The 14234-nt window shown below is 50.4% G+C and overlaps 1 protein-coding gene across 1 annotated transcript in view; it reads left to right on the top strand.

Annotated features, from left to right (window-relative positions):
* Positions 1-14234, top strand: part of LOC138301826 (RLA class I histocompatibility antigen, alpha chain 11/11-like) — a 129141-nt gene that overhangs the window by 103100 nt on the left and 11807 nt on the right. Inside the window, exons 4-5 of the mRNA XM_069242323.1 lie at positions 4865-4894; positions 12776-12821. Coding sequence (XP_069098424.1) covers positions 4865-4894; positions 12776-12819 — 74 coding nt within the window. The 3' untranslated portion in view covers positions 12820-12821. The remainder of the gene's footprint in view (positions 1-4864; positions 4895-12775; positions 12822-14234) is intronic.

The following is a 14234-nucleotide window of genomic DNA, read 5'->3' as shown; positions in this document are numbered from 1 at the left end:
GGTACTGTGTGCTGTGGTGATAGCAGTGCCCTGAGAGGGTACAAGGTACTGTGTGCTGTGGTGTGATAGCAGTGCCCTGAGAGGGTACAAGGTACTGTGTGCTGCGGTGTGAGAGCACTGCTCTGAGAGAGGGTACAAGGTACTGTATGCTGTGGTGATAGCAGTGCCCCGAGAGGGTACAAGGTACTGTGTGCTGTGGTGTGATAGCAGTGATGAGAGAGGGTACAAGGTACTGTGTGCTGTGGTGATAGCAGTGCCCTGAGAGAGGGTACAAGGTACTGTGTGCTGTGGTGATAGCAGTGCCCTGAGAGGGTTCAAGGTACTGTGTGCTCTGGTGTGATAGCAGTGCCGTGGGAGAGTACAAGGTACTGTGTGCTGTGGTGTGATAGCAGTGATGAGAGAGGGTACAAGGTAGTGTGTGCTGTGGTGATAGCAGTGCCCTGAGAGAGGGTACAAGGTTCTGTGTGCTGTGGTGTGAATGCAGTGATGAGAGAGGGTACAATGTACTCTGTGCTGTGGTGATAGCAGTGATGAGAGAGGGTACAATGTACTGTATGCTGTGGTGATAGCAGTGCCCTGAGAGAGGGTACAAGGTACTGTGTGCTGTGGTGATAGAAGTGCCCTGAGAGAGGGTACAAGGTACTGTGTGCTGTGGTGTGATAGCAGTGCCCTTAGAGGGTACAAGGTACTGTGTGCTGTGGTGATAGCAGTGCCCCGAGAGGGTACAAGGTACTGTGTGCTGTGGTGATAGCAGTGCCCTGACAGGGTACAAGGTAATGTGTGCTGTGGTGATAGCAGTGCCCTGAGAGAGGGTACAAGGTACTGTGTGCTGTGGTGAAAGCAGTGCCCTGAGCGATGCTGTAAAGCACTGAGTATGTCCTGGGCTGTGGTGCCTTAACAGTGCCTTGAGAGAGGATACAAAGCATTGAGCGTACTGTGTACTGTGGTGTGCTAGCAGTGTCCTTAGAGGGTACAAAGCACTGAGTATACTACAAGCTCTGGTATGCTATCAGTGGCATCCACTGAGTATATTGTGGGCCCTGGTGTGACAACAGTGACTTCAAGGATACAAAGCACTGAGTGGTATATCAGTGGCCTGAGAGAGGCTACCGAGCACTAAATATAGTAGTTGATGTGCTTCTGTCTGTTTTTGTTACTCTCTGAAGCTTTGTACACAGGGTTCCTGTCAGATGATTCTTAGAGACAGCTTGAAGCCCTGCGGCTCTGTGATCCATCATCCCTGTCCTTGAACTCAGTCCTTGTCCTGCCCTGCCCCATACGAAGGGTGAAGGGGGAACTCTAGAGTAATGCCTGGCTCTGTGATCCGTCATCCCTGTCCTTGAACTCAGTCTCTGTCCTGCCCTGTCCCACAGTGGAGGAGTACATTCAGGAAGGGTGAGGGAGAACTCTAGAGTAATGCCTGGGTCTGTGAGGAGTCAGCTCTGTCCTTGAACTCAGTCTCTGTCCTGCCCTGTCCCACAGTGGAGGAGTCGGTTCAGGAAGGGTGAGGGAGAACTCTGGAGTAATGCCTGGGTCTGTGAGAAGTCATCCCTGTCCTTGAACTCAGTCTCTGTCCTGCCCTGTCCCACAGTGGAGGAGTACATTCAGGAAGGGTGAGGGAGAACTCTGGAGTAATGCCTGGGGAAGTACTTCAGTGCTGCATTACTAGAGGCATGCTGGAGGGAGGTGGCTTGAGGCTAGGATGTGACTCATTTCAGTGAGTGACCCGCGCTTCGCTGCTTCTCCAAGTAACTGAATATTATCCTTTACAGCAGGCGCGGTCAGTTGTGCTCCGTCTCTTCCAGTCCCTCTTTAGGGGGGTCCGGGTTCCCCTCTGTGCTCCTACCTCTGCCTTTACCCCGAAGGACACACTTCAGGACGCCCATCTCACCCTGATCCAGTTCTTCATCGCTGACCCACACATCTGTGACTGTAGCGCCTGGGGCCAGATGTGCGGCGCTATACAGTGGCCACAAAACATGCAATCCGGTAAATCACAGGATTTGCGACCACTAACCAGTTGTAAAAATGTGCTAAACTCATTTATAAACTCAGTAACAGGTGACCCAGTCGCTAAAAGGCTTTAGGAAATCATAGGAAATCGCAACTTTGAAGTGGCGCGTTTAGGGCATTCTGCGGCACACATAGAAAGAGGAAACAGCCTCTGGGGATTGTTTTTGTACACTAAGGTGCCCCTTCTACACAATGACAATCCTGCTTGCAACGTTGGCGCGAGGCAGCGCATTGTGCACCAGCACTGGGAGAACGCAAGGATGCAGCGCATTGTGCACCAGCGCAGGGAGAACGCAAGGATGCAGCGCATTGTGCACCAGCGCAGGGAGAACGCAAGGATGCAGCGCATTGTGCACCAGCGCAGGGAGAACGCAAGGATGCAGCGTATTGTGCACCAGCGCAGGGAGAACACACGGATGCAGCGCATTGTGCACTAGCGCAGGGAGAACGCAAGGATGCAGCGTATTGTGCACCAGCGCAGGGAGAACGCATGAATGCAACGTATTGTGCACAAGCGCCGGGAGAACGCAAGGATGCAGCGCATTGTGCACCAGCGCAGGGAGAACACAAGGATGCAGCGCATTGTGCACCAGCGCAGGGAGAACGCATGGATGCAGCGCATTGTGCACCAGCGCCGGGAGAATGCAAGGATGCAGCGTATTGTGCACCAGCGCCGGGAGAAAGCAAGGATGCAGCGTATTGTGCACCAGCGCCAGGAGAACACAAGGATGCAGCGTATTGTGCACCAGCGCAGGGTGATCGCAAGGATGCAGTGTATTGTGCACCAGCGCAGGGCGAACGCAAGGATGCAGCGCATTCTGCACCAGCGCAGGGAGAATGCAAGGATGCAACGCATTGTGCACCAGCGCCGGGAGAACGCAAGGATGCAGCGCATTGTGCACAAGTGCAGGGAGAATGCAAGGATGCAGCGCATTGTGCACCAGCGCAGGGAGAACGCAAGGATGCAGCGTATTGTGCACCAGCGTCGGGAGAAAGCAAGGATGCAGTGTATTGTGCACCAGCGCCAGGAGAACACAAGGATGCAGCGTATTGTGCACCAGCGCAGGGTGATCGCAAGGATGCAGCGTATTGTGCACCAGCGCAGGGTGATCGCAAGGATGCAGTGTATTGTGCACCAGCGCAGGGCGAACACAAGGATGCAGGGCATTCTGCACCAGCGCAGGGAGAATGCAAGGATGCAGGGCATTGTGCACCAGCGCCGGGAGAACGCAAGGATGCAGCGCATTGTGCACCAGTGCAGGGAGAATGCAAGGATGCAGCGCATTATGCACCAGCGCAGGGAGAACGCAAGGATGCAGCGTATTGTGCACCAGTGCAGGGAGAACGCAAGGATGCAGTGTATTGTGCACCAGTGCAGGGAGAACGCCAGGATGCAGCGTATTGTGATAAATGTGGCGCGTTCCTGCCCTTTCCCTGTAACGCAGCACAGCGAGGTGACTGGCTGCGTTGCGTCACATTGTCATAAATATGGCCCTAATACTTTACCGCTTATTCCAAGGAAGTGGTAAGCACTTCGCAGGACCGCTTTCCCTTCGAGAATGCTAAAATATATGGGCCGTGTTTATTAAAATATAATGCTGCGCGCGGAGAGGGCGGAACTGCTCCATCTCTTTAAACAAGTGGCGCAGCTCTGGTCTCCTCAGGGGACGCAACGCAGCCACTGTTCTTGCTGCAGAGCTTTGCAACACTTCTTTGTAAATATGTACTGAAGAGGTTGGTTTACAAATGAAGTAGCAAATCTGCACCCATAGAAGTACTCCTTGAACGGGTGCAAATTTCCTACTGTTTGGAATTCACGAGCACCGGCAGCAGTACGCTTGGAGCGCTACGCCACTCTCAGGTTCCAGGCGTACGCAAGCACCAGAAGGTAATGGGGCAAATGTTTGCAAATAGTCTAACCACTGGCAATCCCTCGGGTAGTAACCCAAACCATTGATCTTGGCCCACTGTGGCCCCCTAGGCTGAGGGTTTAGGATTCAGTAGACTGAGTGAAGGAAGGAGGGGGGTGAGACCTTGACTGCTTCACCCCTCCCAGCAGGTTCACAGATGCCCCTCAGCAGACATCTTTATACACTGGCAGGCTCCACTGTCCTGGCGGTTCCTGTCCATGTAGGAAACGTTTAATGGTTGGCTCCTTCAAACCTGGTGGCTGCCTAAAAGCTTTCCAAAGTTTTTTGTTTTTCGAAAACAAACCTGAAAGCTGGAGTTTGTTTTTGAAAAATAAAAAAAAGGACCTCCCCACTCCAGTTTTCTTCCATGGTGTGGGATAATTTTTATGTTTTTACTCTCCTTTACTGCCATGGTATGTCTGGGCGTGACAGAGAGTTTAAGGGAAAACAAATCTAGCTGTCCACTCTAAATAGAGTCGGATGGCTTACTTGAGGTTGGTACCTTCTCCATTGGGCCACCAAGGGACAATTCACCCTGACATAGTTAAATGTACCATTGGAGTCATACCTGTGGTCTTTCCAACTCATAATCAGGCGGGCAGGCCTTGAGTTTGGGCGGTTGCTACAGACACCTGTCCATCAAACTGTAAACCCGCCCCAGAGACCTACCTGATGCAAATCACCACTGAGCCTCCTCCTTGTGGGAAGAGTCCACCCAGGGCCCTGGTCACCTCACACATTCACCCTCTGGCCCAATGCTAGCTTAGGTGTAAAATGTGAGATTTAAACCTCCTCGAAGCTGACTGAGCTGCGCCCCTGAGGCTGTGGTTCCCTCCCCCCTCTCTGCTCCAACCTCCTACTATAAGCATTTGTGATCAGTGAAAGGATGGCTGAGTAACCTCTGTGAACTTAAGACTCACGAAATGTGTTTTATTTTTCAGGAAAATCTGCCTACACTGCTGCAAACCGAGGTGAGTGACTCCTGACTTGTTTGTGATGAGTTTTGCTGGTTTTCTGTGAGAGATTAAGAGAGATCATGGAATGTTCCCATGACTGGTAAATGACAGAATGAAGGAAATATTGGAAAAGAAACCAGAACATCTTAAGTGAAACCAGGAAGCCTTTCTGTATCAGAAACTGTGCTCACTGTCAGTGAAACATCACTGGGGTGGAGTTTACATGTATGATATAGATTATTTCAGAAATTTTTTATTTGGTGCTTGACGTGTTCACAAGTTGCTTGTTAGCAGGTAATCCCCTGCGGGCAGCAGATACTTGGCACGCTTGGCTGTCATTGTGAAGGTATATGATCAGTGTTATGTGGAGTATGTTCATACTGTGGCCTGTCCAGCTGGCTCCTTGAGGCTGCTCAGATCAGGGAGAATGGGGGCAGGGGGCGGGGGTGGTGTTCTCGATAGAGGGTGAACTCATGTACAACGCAGGGGAGAAGCCAGTGTCCACCACACCTGAGGAGCCCTGGGTGGAACTGATGATGGACGATAGAGTGATTCTGACTGATTAAAGTGTAACAGAAGGAGGCAAGCTTAATGCTGATCTGAGTGTGTTCTTCAAGGTTGAGGATGAGTTCACGAAGGCGATATAATGTTCCGCCTTTACAACGAGACCAGCACCATGGCGGAGTCATTACAACCCCGTCTTTATGGCGAATCATTTTCTATTTCGAATTGCATTACAACGCACGTCACTACAGCGAAATGAATCATTGTAGTTGCCAACATTAGTGACTAACGTTAGTGGGGGGGGGGGGGGTTGCACCTGGTGGGGTCTCAGGGCCCAGGGAGGGGTCGGTTTTAGGGAAAGGGAGCGCGTCCCAGAGTGTTCGGAGTTGAGGAAACGCTGCTTAAGGACGTGCGGGGTTGAGGGGGTGCGCTTGGTTGGGTCTTAGGGCGGGGGTGTGCTTGGTGTGGGTCTTAGGGCGGGGGGGTCAAGTGGGGTGCGCTTGGTGTGGGTCTTAGGGTGGAGGGTAAGGGGGTGCTCCTGATTGGGTCTTAGGGCGGGGGTTCAAGAGGGTGCTCCAGGTGTGTGTCTTAGGGCGGGTGGGGGTCAAGGGGGTGCGCCTGGTTGGGTCTTAGGCTCAGACCTGGGGACGGGGCAGTTCCTCCTTCTTGAAGGAAGCTGGACGTGTCCAGTGAGGTTGGGTGAAGCTCTGTCTGGCTGCTGCATGTGGGACCTGGACACATTCCAAACTACATAAAACAAACTTCCCACATGCAGCAAAATGCTGTTCTACGCCTTGGGACACGTCGATGAATATTACTAAACTGTAAGGTTGGATTACAAGTCATTCTCTTGTTGCATGGCCTGTAATGCAGAAACGTTACAGTGGTGCTTTTGAACTAATGAATGCATTTCCCCAAAGCGGTTACATTCTTTGGCTGAATTCAAAGCTTGTCCAAAGTGAAAGGGTAACTGAAATGTTTGTTGGCTTCACATTGCTTTTAAATAATTACTGCTGTTTATGTACCATCAGTCGCCGTGATGGTAGTCATTGTAAAAGGACGCGTCAGCATGGCGTTCGTTGTTCCTGCATTTCCAGTTGTACACTAAGGCCAGTGTGGTGTTTGCATTGTTGTAGACTCTGGTGCGGCAACGCCAGCTCTGTTGTGACGCCTGATGTAGAAGCCGCGGGATGTCGGCTTTGGTTGTCAGTCACACACCCGAGCAGACTGAGTATGATGGAAGTTTGATGTGTGGAGGTAAAGTACTTCCCCTGTTGTGCTAAGGACGGGGATTTGTAATTTGGGACATGAAGATGGTCGGAATGTCTGGCATTAACAGGCGCATCAGGAAGTTTTCCTGGTGGGCTGGCATTGATGAATGAGTGGATATCTGGGTATGGGTGTACTGTGTGCGCGTGCAGTGATCAGTCAGGCAGGTGTGTGTGTGCAGTGATCCGTCAGGCAGGTGTGCGCTTGCAGGGATAAGTCAGGCAAGTGTGCGCGTGCAGGGATAAGTCAGGCAGTGTGTGCTCGTGCAGTGATAAGTCAGGCAAGTGTGCGCGTGCAGTGATCAGTCAGGCAGGAGTGCGCGTGCAGTGATCAGTCAGGCAAGTGTGCGCGTGCAGTGATCAGTCAGGCAGGTGTGCGCGTGCAGTGATCAGTCAGGCAAGTGTGCGCGTGCAGTGATCAGTCAGGCAAGTGTGCGCGTGCAGTGATCAGTCAGGCAAGTGTGCGCGTGCAGTGATCAGTCAGGCAGGTGTGTGTGTGCAGTGATCAGGCAGGTGTGCATGTGCAGTGATCAGTCAGGCAAGTATGCGCGTGCAGTGATCAGTCAGGCAGGTGTGCGTGTGCAGTGATAAGTCAGGCAAGTGTGCGCGTGCAGTGATCAGTCAGGCAAGTGTGCGCGTGCAGTGATCAGTCAGGCAAGTGTGCGCTTGCAGGGATAAGTCAGGCAAGTGTGCGCGTGCAGGGATAAGTCAAGCAGTGTGTGCTCGTGCAGTGATAAGTCAGGCAAGTGTGCGCGTGCAGTGATCAGTCAGGCAAGTGTGCGCTTGCAGGGATAAGTCAGGCAGGTGTGCGCGTGCAGGGATAAGTCAGGCAGTGTGTGCTCGTGCAGTGATAAGTCAGGCAAGTGTGCGCGTGCAGTGATCAGTCAGGCAGGAGTGCGCGTGCAGTGATCAGTCAGGCAAATGTGCGCGTGCAGTGATCAGTCAGGCAAGTGTGCGTGTGCAGTGATCAGTCAGGCAGGTGTGCGCGTGCAGTGATCAGTCAGGCATGTGTGCGCGTGCAGTGATCAGTCAGGCAGGTGTGCGCGTGCAGTGATCAGTCAGGCAGGTGTGCGCGTGCAGTGATCAGTCAGGCAGGTGTGCGCGTGCAGTGATCAGTCAGGCAGGTGTGCGCGTGCAGTGATCAGTCAGGCAGGTGTGCGCGTGCAGTGATCAGTCAGGCAGTGTGCGCGTGCAGTGATCATTCAGGCAAGCCGTGTGTGACAGAATCTTCTTTGGTGGAATGACCCCCGGCCCTGTCGGAGACATGGTACTGATGTTCTGGCCACATTTCCAAAGTAACACGCTGAAGCCCTGGACCTGGTGGAATATTTCACAAAATGGCTGGAAGTTAGAATGATGGACAAGGTCGCATCTAGGAATGTGATTGTGTTCAAAGAGGATTCTTTTTTTGTAGTAAGGGCAACCGGAGGTCTCTGTGTCAGATAATGGCCCCAATATTATGAGCCAGACGACTGAGTAGTTTTTGTCTAGTTATAAACTTGTGCACAGGGGACCTACTATCATCCCAATCCAGTGGTCAGGTTGAGGGAGTCTGTGCAGATGGGGCATGGACAGTGTTTTTCTTGTCACAAGGTACTTTTTCAGATACTTTGCTAACTCTCAGAACTAATGTCAGTTCTGTAGCTGGGGAATCGTCATTTGAGTTGCTTAAGAGATAGGAAGCCAGGGTCTAAGTGTGCCCCACGGGGCTCAAGAACCACGGTAAAGCTGGCGATGGTGTTGGTGGGATTCATTTTGCAAGAGTCAAGGAGCGAGAACGTAGTAAGAATGAAAATGTATGTGATTCATAATAAAGGAAAACCAAAAAGTAAAGGACATAGGCCCTCATTCTGACCCTGGCGGTTCTCTACCGCCAGGGCCAACGGGGGCGGGAGCACCGCCGACAGGCCGGCGGTGCTCCCTTGGTCATTCTGACCGCGGCGCTTTGGCCGCGGTCAGAACGGGAAAACCGGCGGTCTCCCGCCGGTTTTCCACTGCCCCTTAGAATCCTCCAAGGCGGCGCAGCTCGCTGCGCCGCCGAGGGGATTCTGACCCCCCCTACCGCCATCCTGTTCATGGCGGGAAAGCCTCCATGAACAGGATGGCGGTAGGGGGGGTCGCGGGGCCCCTGGGGGCCCCTGCCGTGCCCATGCCAATGGCATGGGCACGGCAGGGGCCCCCGTAAGAGGGCCCCGCAAAGTATTTCAGTGTCTGCCTTGCAGACACTGAAATACGCGACGGGTGCCACTGCACCCGTCGCACCTTCCCACTCCGCCGGCTCGATTACGAGCCGGCATCCTCGTGGGAAGGGAGTTTTTCCCTGGGCTGGCGGGCGGTCTTTTGGAGACCGCCCGCCAGCCCAGGGAAAAACTCATAATACCCTCCGCGGTCTTCTGACCGCGGAGCGGTATAATGGAGGGCGGGATCCTGGCGGGCGGCCTCCGCCGCCCGCCAGGGTCATAATGAGGCACATAATGGTTACGTCCAGTGGCCCAGCGCTCGTGTGCCCAGCGCATAACCTAGCACCTGCCCTCGGGAGAAGCGCTCGCCCTCCCCTGGACAGGGATCCCCTGCCACCCGACCCACCCAGTGACATCTGATGACGCCAGCGTGCAATCGCATGCTGACCTCATCAGAGGGCACCTCCATTGCGCTGGAAGCACTGATTAGTTTCTCCTCGGACGGGGTAGGGGGCAGGTCAGAGAGGCAGGATAGGAAAGGAAAGGCTTTTCCTTTCCTTCAGTGTCTCTGAGTGTTCCTGCAGCACAATCGCATAGCGATCGGGCTTCAGAAATGCCCACTAGACACCAGGGAGTTTGTATATCTTAGGTACACAAACAAGGGGGGTGGCCCCTTAGGCAAGGGTCGCTCCCCAAGGGGGACACATTTATTTTAGGCCATTTCTGCCTCCCTTGCAGAACGGCCTATTTATATTAGGCCAATCTACCCCCAAGGGGGGGCAGAAACCACTAGATACCAGGATTTTTTAATTTCTTTTTTACATTTCACATAAGGGGAGCAACCCCTTAGACAAGGGTCGCTCCCCAGGAGGGCATATTATATTAGGCCATTTCTGCCCCCCTTGGGGGCAGATCGGCCTATTTCTATTAGGCCCATCTGCCCCCAAGGGGGGCAGAAACCACTTAGGTACCAGGGATTGTTGTGTGTGTGTGTGTGTGTGTTTTGTTTGGGTGGGCGGCCCCTTGGGCAAGGGTCGCTCACCATTGGGGAACATTACTGCTGCCCATTTCTGACCCCCTTGGGGGCAGATTGGCCAATTATTATTAGACCCTTCTGCCCCCAAGGGTAGCAGAAAGCTCACTAAACACCAGGGAAGATTTTTTTTAAAAAAAGGGGGTGGGGGTATGGCCATACCCCCACTCCAAATAAACAGGGACAAAGTTGTTCTGCCCACCGATGGGCAGATGGGGCAGGTATCCCCGATGAACCCCCCGGGGGGGAGCAGAAAGCCTACTAGGTGCTAGGGAATAAATACAAAAAAAAAGAGGGGTGGGAGCTGCCAACCAGTATGGGCATGGTTATGCCCCCCCATCCTAACTGAAGGGGCTAACAGTCTTTCAGTCCCCCCTGCAAACTACAGGATCTTATCCTATCGGCATTTGGGCCAAGAGAGCTTGTCTAACTCTCAATATCGTCCCACGTGGAATGGTGAGGGCTGCACTTTTTGGACTTTAGGACACTGCCATGTAGAAAAATCTACAAGACCTAGACACATCTGAAAACTAAACATCTGGGTGAGTCCAGGGTGGTGTGCTTCACATGCACCGCACACCATTTTCTTACCCACAATGCCCTGCAAACCACCAACTTTGCTTGTAATCACGCATTTTCCCTACATTTTTGTGATGGAACCTTCTGGAATCTGCAGGAATCCACACAATTCATACCACCCAGCATAGTTGCATCTATACCAATTAAAAGTCTGCTCCACTTGTCAGCCTAAAAACGCTTTTTTTTCAAACTGCCCTTTTGGACCCACTTTGGTTCCCTCTCAATGTTGACATGTTTTTAGCCCTTCCCTGTCACAGGCACCTTGTCCACCTACACAAGTGAGGTATCATTTTTATCAGGAGACTGAGGGGAATAAATTTGTGCCAGTGCCGTGATCCCACACAGAAATGTGAAGAAAATTAGATTTTTTAGCTAAATTTGACGTTGGTCAAGGATTCTGGGTAAGAAAACACTGAGCCCAGGACAAAAACGCAGGTGCCCCCCTTGCAAAAACAGGTTGTTTTGTAATAGATAAATTTGATGTCCACATAGTGTTTTGGGCCATTTCCTTTCGCGGGCACTAGGCCTACCCACACAAGTGAGGTTCCATTTTTATCGGGAGACTTGGGGGAATGCTGGGTGGAGGCTCCTCTCAGATTCCAGAACTTTCCATCACTGAAATGTGAGGGAAAAGTGTTTTTTAGGTAAATTTTGAGGTTTGCAAAGGATTCTGGGTGCCAGAACCTGGTGAAAGCCCCACAAGTCACCCCATCCTGAATTTCCCTACGGGTCTAGTTTCTAAAAATGCACAGGTTTGGTAGGTTTCCCTAGGTGCCGGCTGAGCTAGAGGCCAAAATCCACAGCTAAGCACTTTCCAAAAAACACGTCAGATTTCAATGTAAAAATGTGATGTGTCCATGTTGCGTTTCCTGTCGCGGGCATTAGGCCTACCCACACAAGTGAGGTACCATTTTTATTGGGAGACTTGGGGGAACACAGAGTAGAAGAAGAAGTGTTATTTCCCCTTGTCTTTCTCTACATTTTTTCCTTCCAAATGTAAGACAGTGTGTAAAAAAGAAGTCTATTTAAGAAATGCCCTGTAATTCACATGCTATTATGGGGACCCCGGAATACAGAGATGTGCAAATAACGACTGCTCCTCAACACCTTATCTTGTGTCCATTTTGGAAATACAAAGGTTTCCTTGATACTTATTTGTCACTCTTTATATTTCACCAAATGAATGGCTGTATACCCGGTGTACAATGAAAACCCATTGCAAGGTACAGCTCATTTATTGGCTCTGGGTACCTAGGGTTATTGATGAACCTACAAGCCCTGTATATCCTCGGACCCAGAAGAATCCAGCAGATGTAACAATATATTGCTTTAAAAAATCTGCCATATCTGGAAAAAGTTACAGAAGAAAACGTGGACAGAAATGGCTGGATTTTTTACCTCAATTTCAATATTTTTTTATATTAGCTGTACCTTTTATGTAGGAAAACCTTGAAGGATCTACACAAATGACCCCTTGCTGAATTCAGAATTTTGTCTAGTTTTCAGAAATGTTTAGCTGTCTGGGATCCCGCATTGGTTTCTCACCCATTTCTGTCACTAACTGAAAGGAGGCTGAAAGCACACAAAATAGTAAAAATGGGGTATGTCCCAATAAAATGCCGAAATTGTGTTGAAAAATTTGGTTTTCCAATTCAACTCTGCCTGTTCCTGAAAGCTGGGAAGATGGTGATTTTAGCAGCGCAAACCCTTTGTTGCTCCCATTTTCAGGGGAAAAAACACATGCTTTCTTCTGCAGCACTTTTTTCCAATTTTTCTGAAAAAAATAAAATTTTAGCTGTATTTTTGCTAATTTCTTGGTCTCCTCCAGGGGAACCCACAAACTCTGGATACCTTTCGAATCCCTAGGATGTTGGAAAAAAAGGACGCAAATTTGGCTTGGGTAGCTTATGTGGACAAAAAAGTATGACCACCTAAGCGCAAACTATCCAAAATAGCCATAAAAAGGCTTGGCACAGGAGAGGGAAAAGGCCTGGCAGCAAAGGGGTTAAAGGTAGAATGTGAGTTTGATTTAAATGTCCTGTAGTTCTGGGGAAGGAGTGCCTAGGTGGTCTGATCTAGTCAAGGTTAAGGTGTTCCGTAAGGTGGTAAGGGTTCAGGGCGGAAAGATCTGGAAACTGAGCATGGTTTCTGTATGTTATGAGCTGTAGGGAACAATCTTTGTCCTGTTCTGGATACCGCTGAGGATAATGTCTCTCTTGATTGTTGTCCTGTTGTTGCTGAATTGTTAAATTGCAAAAATCACATATAAAGAATCATAAAAGACACAAATCTGGACTGGAAGCAGCGGTCTCACTCTCTCCTCTCTCTGCAGACCCTGCTCCTGGGGACTCTTCGTCCAGCCAGTGCTCTGCCTGAAGGTAGGTGCCGGCCGCACTCCAGGGGGCGTATGTTACTCAATTCTAACAATAGCTTTTTAATTGTTTCCAGTTCAGTAGTAAAATTATGACTAAAATATCTCTTGTGAAATGTCATCTATCATTGTTTGACAGTAAAGATTTCCATCTGTGTCCATTGGAGGGACTCCAGGCCTTTGATGGGAGCTTTGCCAGTAGGTTTTGAGTCTCTGCTGGACACGTGTGAGCCCAAAGTGACCCCCACCTCCACACTCTCAAATCTTACCCCACGAACATGCGCATCTGATCATTGAAACGTTCACTCCATCCGTGGTCCAAGATCACATCGCATCCACACTGAAGCAGCTAGGCCACAAAGAAAATGTCTGGACAGCAGCTAGGTATTATGATATTATAAGCTTGGAAATCTTGTGGAGTAGAGAACCCCATTATAGCTCAAAGAAAGTGCACCCCAAGAGAAGCTAACCCCGGTTTATTGTCTCAAGTGCCAAAGCCAGAGGTTCCTCAGAAATAATGAGACCTAAACTGAGGAAACTCAGGCAAGAGTGTTAGACATCAGTCTCACAGCAGAGTCATCATGTACCCTGTGCACCAATTGTGGGCTCTCCTCAGTGACTTGTGTGAATTTCAGGCAAATCATAGCCCTATCCACATCTCAACAAATATCACCAGCCGCCCTCATCTGCAGAAATGTGATAAACTACAGAAACATGTGATACATTTCTGATTTTATTTACTGAGGAAATGTACATAATAGGAGAGAAATACTCCCACGCCTGGGACATTTACAAACCTGCTCCACCAACGAGCTAGCAAAATCTTTAAGAAAAAAACCTTCTAACCACAAACTGGCTACTGAAGACACTAGAACACCACATGGGTTCCAGAGGAAAGTTCAACAGCAAGTTTACATCATTTCTGACCAAGAGACGCCTTGTGATGTAAATCGGACCCCACACCTCAAGCATACATCAGGTAAGGTACAGAGTACCACCAAGCTCACCCCTAGTTCAGGCATTTAATCCCTCATGGAGCCCCCAGGACAATTCATTAAAGACTGACGTGACTGATCAACAATATGCTGACAACAGACAATTGTATCTTAAAATATCAACAGAGGAAGACACAGCAAAGCTGGCCAAGCTCTGGACAACCTCGCCGTCAATTGTATCAAACGGAATTCCTCCCCCTATATGTATCCATTAAAATAAAGCTCGACCCAATGATTCTGAACTCATTGAACCCAATGGGCTTCTCCACCTCAGCCCCCTTTATTACCAAACCCTGAGGTGCACACTAGGGGTGTCATTTACAAGGGGTCTGCACCTACTGTGCGTCACTCTTTGTGATGCATTGGCAGTGCAGGCTGCACGGCCATATCTACAAAGCCACGCAAAGCCACTTTGCATGCCTTTT

The sequence above is a fragment of the Pleurodeles waltl genome, chromosome 6 (assembly GCF_031143425.1).
Source record: "Pleurodeles waltl isolate 20211129_DDA chromosome 6, aPleWal1.hap1.20221129, whole genome shotgun sequence".
Classification (NCBI taxonomy): Eukaryota; Metazoa; Chordata; class Amphibia; order Caudata; family Salamandridae; genus Pleurodeles; species Pleurodeles waltl.
This window is presented reverse-complemented; position numbering and strand designations above follow the sequence as displayed.